This window comes from Gekko japonicus, unplaced genomic scaffold (assembly GCF_001447785.1).
Source record: "Gekko japonicus isolate JY-2015 unplaced genomic scaffold, Gekko_japonicus_V1.1 scaffold1737, whole genome shotgun sequence".
Taxonomy (NCBI): domain Eukaryota; kingdom Metazoa; phylum Chordata; class Lepidosauria; order Squamata; family Gekkonidae; genus Gekko; species Gekko japonicus.
This window is the reverse complement of record NW_015165295.1, coordinates 289762-295808: the sequence shown is the minus strand read 5'-3', so window position 1 is coordinate 295808 and position 6047 is coordinate 289762. Positions and strand designations below refer to the sequence as shown.

The window sequence follows — 6047 nt, the reverse complement described above, 5'->3', positions numbered from 1 at the left end:
CCCGGGTTCCTGTAGCTTCATTATGCTTCTCTGTATTTTGCGGAACTGGCCAAGGTCATGCAGCTGGTGGTGGGAGTCGGTGCTTCGCTCGGCTTATTATGGTTATCTACCCTGTGAACTGAACCTGTTTTGATGGTACTGAACTGTTACGTTCCCATGGAATGGGTGCGCGTTTACGAGTTCTATTCCCGCCAGCGGGAACTGGCCTCATTGGCCCAACATGGTTCAAATCCCTTTATTATGCTATACCTGTGTATTGGTAGTCATTCCTAACAATGTCCTTGTTCCTGTCTGAACCATCGCTTTGAAATAAACCTTGCTTTGAATCAAACGTGGAGTTATTTCGAATGCCTGGGGATCCAACACTAGTTGGAATTGGGCTCGTCTGCCAAGGGAGAACACAGACTCTCTGGCCTGCAAAGAAACTCTCCTGAAAATAAAGGGAGAGATCTTTCCAGAAGAACAAAGAACAGACGGAGTGTGCTAGAAAAGTTCTCTATCCTTGCGGCAGTGAAAATGGAACAGGGGTGGGGATGCCTGCCATCGGAGCAGATGACTCATTGGGTGGGAATCCCACACATGTGTCAGCTCAGAAATGAGCTGAGTACCCCCTCCTCTTTGGAGTTTTTAAGCTAGAAAAGAAAATGACTGTGGCCGGCCTGGGCAGGTGCACGAAAAGACGGAAGATTAACATGATTTACATTGATATACAATGTAGAGGAGAGGATTAGACAATACTCAAATATCACAACATTTTGAGGGCCCAGCTTCATGAAATGGTGATGTGAGTCACTTCCGGGGACCCCTGACCCAACCCACTTCCCACATCTTGTAAAGCTAAGCCTTCAGTCCAGCTTTGCTATACCTCATTGTAGCTGCCTTAAACAACAAACAAATAAATAAAAGAACCAGACAGGAAATCTGATCGCAGATCTCCAAATGTATCATCTAGCTTTGCCCCAGTATGTTCATTTTCTACATGTCACTTAAATGTAAGAGGCATTTAGTAAAATGTACTGTATATGATCTAGGAGCACTGACAAGGAGTAACAGCATGGTGGTGTTAACAGGCAGCACTAGTTTCATCTTGATTTTAGAATGCATACTCTGCTCCAAACAAATAGGACATGCCCACTTGCCTTCAGATCAGAAGACCTGCCCCTGCTCTGAGCCACATGGACAGCACTCATCTCCTGGGTGTGAGAATAAAATAGGCCAAATATGCAGACCCTCACCTGAACGCCATGATGATCACTAGGGCAATGATGGTGCCCTGTAGAAAACGCTGGCTGATACAAGCCTGGTCTGTGACAACAGATGGGGACTGCAGGGAGAGAACAACAACATCAGACACATTTCTTTGAGTCATCATCTTTAAGTATAGAAGATGGTAGCAGGGGTCATTTCCTGCAGGAGCGCACAGGAGTGGAGCTCCGGCAGTAAAGAGCCCAGGGGGCGGGCACCTGCAACAAGCCCCACCCCCTGCTCGCAGCAGCCCCGGGCCACAAGGAGCAAGAAGCAGTAAGGTAAGTTGCAGAGCCCCCCCCCCAGATAGCAATCCAAAACAGTCCAGTGGTACCTTTAAGGCCAAGGTTTATTCAGGTACAAGCTCTCCCTCCTCTGTGAGGGGAGATTTGCGCGTTCCCCCTCCCATAGCTAGCAATCCAAAAGTCCAGTGGAGCCTGAGTGGTAGGTGTTGCCTTCTGACAAACTTCTGGTAATGTCAGGGGGTGTGGCCTATGCAAATAAGTTACGCTAATAAGCTCCTGCACCTCTTTTTCTACGGAATGACCCCTGGGCTGTAGCAACCTTCATCTTCTCAGACAGACTATGATAATTTTAGCCCACCCTCCACAGAAAAAAAAGAACCTTTGTTAGAAGAGCATTGCTATCACATTGAATAGAGCTACTAATGGTTACTGAAGTGGTACCTATTTATCTACTTGCAATTTCTTGCTTTTGAACTGCTAGGTTGGCAGGACCTGGGACCAGAGATGGGAGCTCACTCTGTCATACGGCACTCGGGTCTCGAACTGCCAAACTACAGACCTTCCGGTCTGCAGCTCGGTGTCTTAACCTCTGAGCCACCGCAGCCCCACATGGCAGGGAAAACGACGGTCGAACTGCGGCAAATGTAAGCCGCAGCAAAGTTGAGATGGCGCGGCGGGATCTCACGGATCCCCCGAGCCGCGGCGCGTCGCTCCCCGGCACGATCAGATGCTGGGGAGAAAGCGACGGTGCAAAGGGGAGCCTGGCGAACTGCGCATGCTCACACATGCGCAGTTCGGCCAGGAGCCGGGGATGCGCCGGCGCAAGGACGCGCCGGCGATCCCATGGCCAGTGTTGCTGCGGCCCGTCGAAAAGAACCACCTCGGGAGGTGGTTCTTTTTTGGAGCGGATCAACGCTGGAAGGGACGGATCAGGGACAGAGACGATACGCTCCCCAGATGTTGATGTGGGATCGCGCCCGTTTGCTCCGCCCCCGCTCCCGGCCCAAACGGCCTCGTATGGACAGGACCTGTGAAGGTCAAAACAGACATGACAATGGAAATAAGTGACTAGTACACGTATTTCCCCCCTCAACAGAGCTAACAGCAGCTTTGGGGTGGGTAGGAATTTAGATCAGAGAAGCAGCACTATTTCCTGCCCAGCGCTATTCCCCTATCTAATTAGTTGCCCACCACAGATGCTTTGAAGTAAAACAGTAGCAGAAAACTAATGACGAACAGGAAACTGTTGTATGGAACTGGAGTGCAAGAGTCAATATGGTCTCCAGGAAATATTTCAGATTAAGGAAAGCATCAAGTATGAGAAATTGTTCTCAATCTACAGAGACCACGAGCCTCAAATATCATATCACTGGCATGGGAGTACTGACACTAGGTGCCAACACCCATCCAATCCCAACAACAGATTTTCACCTAACAAATTCCAGATAAAAATTCCCCTTTTGTCGGCACTCATCATCACCATCACCACCAACAACATCACAATCTAAAATCCAACATTCGGAATCAGCAACTGCATTTCTTGCCTGGTGCCAAAACAGCTCCAGATACCTGAGGTGCCTGATGCACACAAGCAAGGGTGAAAACTGGTTTCCATCATACAAAGACCTCTTACCTTGCTGGCCATTTTGGGGGGTCTCTTTTTGTGAGGCATGCTTCCTGCACGGCTGAACTGACTCCCTGCTTGACTGCAACAAAAAGAAAAGTTAGGGTGCATCCCAAACCAGGACTCCTCATATATAATTTCTCTTCAGTTCTGCCTCTCACTATCTTATCCTTTACCTTCAGATGCCCAGTGCATTATTACTGCCTCCTACCAGAATAGTGGACACAGGTTTTAATGTGTGTGTGGGGGGTCCTTACAAAAAATTATACAGTTCTACCACAAATGTATATGAACCCCAACAAATTTCTCTCTCTCTCCCCATACATACATATGTATACACATATAAAGGTAAAGATAAAAGTTTCTCTTGCTTGAAAGCTAGTCGAATCCAACTCTAGGGGGTGGTGCTCATCTCCGTTTCCAAGCCGAAGAGTCAGCACTATCCAAAGACTTCTCCGTGCTCATGTGGCTAAAATGACTAAATGCTGAGGCGCACAGAACACTGTTACCTTGCCACCGAAGTGGTACCTATTTATCTACTTGCAATTTCTTGCTTTTGAACTGCTAGGTTGGCAGGACCTGGGACCAGAGATGGGAGCTCACTCTGTCATACGGCACTCGGGTCTCGAACTGCCAAACTACAGACCTTCCGGTCTGCAGCTCGGTGTCTTAACCTCTGAGCCACCGCAGCCCCATATATACACATAGAAGAAGAAGGAGAAGAAGGAGGAGGAGAAGAAGAAGGAGAAGAAGGAGGAGGAGAAGAAGAAGAAGAAGAGATTGGATTTATACCCCGCCCTTCACTACCCAAAGGTGTCTCAGAGCGGCTTACAAACTCCTTTCCCTTCCCCTCCCCACAACAGACAGACACCCTGTGAGGCCGGTGGGGCCGAGAGAGCTCTGACAGAAACTGCTCTTTTTCAAGGGCAGCTCTTATGAGAACTACGGCTTGCCCAAGGTCATCCAGCCAGGTGCAAGTGGAGGAGTGGGGAATCAAACCCGGTTGCCCCAGATTAGAGTCTGCTCACTCGATCACCACACCAAACGGGCTTTCTATACACACATGTCTATACACACACACACACACACACACACATATATACATATATATAGTTGCCAAGTCAGAGCCGACTTATGACAATCCTGTAGGGTTTTCAAGGCAAGAGACGCTTAGAGGTGGCTTGCCATTGTTTGGCTTGGCTTAGTGAGCCTGGTATTCCTTGGTGGTCTCCCATCCACATACTGAACAGGGCTGACCCTGCTTAGCTTTCAAGATCTGTATTAACCCAGGTGACTATATCTTTGCCCTTAGTTGCCCTGGAAGAGGACAGTATAAGCTGCTCTTGGGGGAATTTCCCCATTCTCATGCTTGTTCGTTAGTGTTCTTCAAGGCCTGGGTTGTTTCTTCCCCCCACCAGAAGCCAGGTACAAGATGGCCTGGCTCATCCAAGTGTTTGGGATAGCTTAATTAGTCATTCTTTGGGCTCACAGCCAGCATTTAGGGTATAAGATGCCTTGTTCTAGTTATGCTGATTGAAGCTAGCCTGCATCTGCTTTGATAACCTCTGATGGGTTATTAAAGATCTCCTCATAAGTAGACCTGGATCTCTCGTGTCAGTTCTTTGGGAACTTCTGTGAACCTACGGAGACCCTGGCCAAGGCCCATAACAGTGGTGCAGCGAATTCCTTCAAGAGCTGATATGCTGAGGGGAGGGCGGGGAAGAGTCCTGCTGCCCTGGTCCCTGTCGCCTGCTCAGAAAGCAGTTGTGCAGGGAAATGCGAGTAAGAATTGTTTGCTACTGGGCATTGCAGGACAAAGGTTAACAGAGTTTTGTCAAGAGAACACACGGTCATAGCGAACACCCTTTTCCAACAACCTAAGAGGCGACTCTACACATGGACATCACCAGATGAGCAACACCGAAATTAGATTGACTATATAATTTGCAGTCAAAGATGGAGAAGCTCTATCCAGTCAGTAAAAACAAGACCTGGAGCTGACTGTGGTTCAGATCATGAGTTACTCATTGCAAAATTCAGACTTAAATTGAAGAAAATTGGGAAAACCATGAGGCCATTCAGGTTTGACCTAGATCACATCCCTGATGAATATACAGTAGAAGTGAAGAATAGATTCAAGGGTCTGGATTTGACAGATAGAGTGCCTGAAGAACTATGGACGGAGGTTCGTGACATTGTACAGGAGGCAGCAATCATCACCATCCCAAAGAAAAAGAAATGCAAGAAAGCAAAGTGGCTTTCTGATGAGGCTTTACAAATAGCAGAGGAAAGAAGGAAAGCGAAAGGCAAAGGCGAAAAGGAAAGATTTACCCAACTGAATGCAGATTTCCAGAGAACAGCAAGGAGAGATAAGGAGGCCTTCCTGAATGAACAGTGCAAAGTAATAGAAGAAAACAATAGAATGGGAAGGACTAGAGATCAAGAAAATTGGAGAAATCAAGGGAGCGTTCCATGCAAAGCTGGCCATGATAAAGGACAAAAACGGTAGGGACCTAACAGAAGCAGAAGAGATTAGGAAAAGATGGCAAGAATACACAGAAGAACTATACAAGAAAGACCTCGATGTCCTTGACAACCACGACGGTATAATCACTGACCTCGAGCCAGACATCCTGGAATGTGAAGTTAAATGGGCCTTAGAAAGCATTACTAACAACAAAGCTAGTGGAGGTGATGGTATTCCAGCTGAGCTATTCAAAGTCTTAAAAGATGTTGCTGTTAAGGGGCTGCACTCAATTTGCCAGCAAATTTGGAAAACGCAACAGTGGCCACAGGATTGGAAAAGATCAGTATACATTCCAATCCCAAAGAAGGGCAATGCCAAGGAATGTTCAAACTATCGCACAATTGCACTCATATCACACGCTAGCAAGGTCATGCTCAAGATCCTACAAGCTAGGCTTCAACAGTAC

General features: G+C 47.5%; 1 protein-coding gene across 1 annotated transcript in view; it reads right to left on the bottom strand.

The window, feature by feature from the left end:
- Positions 1-6047, bottom strand: part of MYRF (myelin regulatory factor) — a 188662-nt gene that overhangs the window by 37214 nt on the left and 145401 nt on the right. Inside the window, exons 17-18 of the mRNA XM_015410369.1 lie at positions 3124-3196; positions 1236-1324 (exon numbers count right to left, since the gene is read on the bottom strand). Of these exons, the coding sequence (XP_015265855.1) occupies positions 1236-1324; positions 3124-3196 (162 nt within the window). The remainder of the gene's footprint in view (positions 1-1235; positions 1325-3123; positions 3197-6047) is intronic.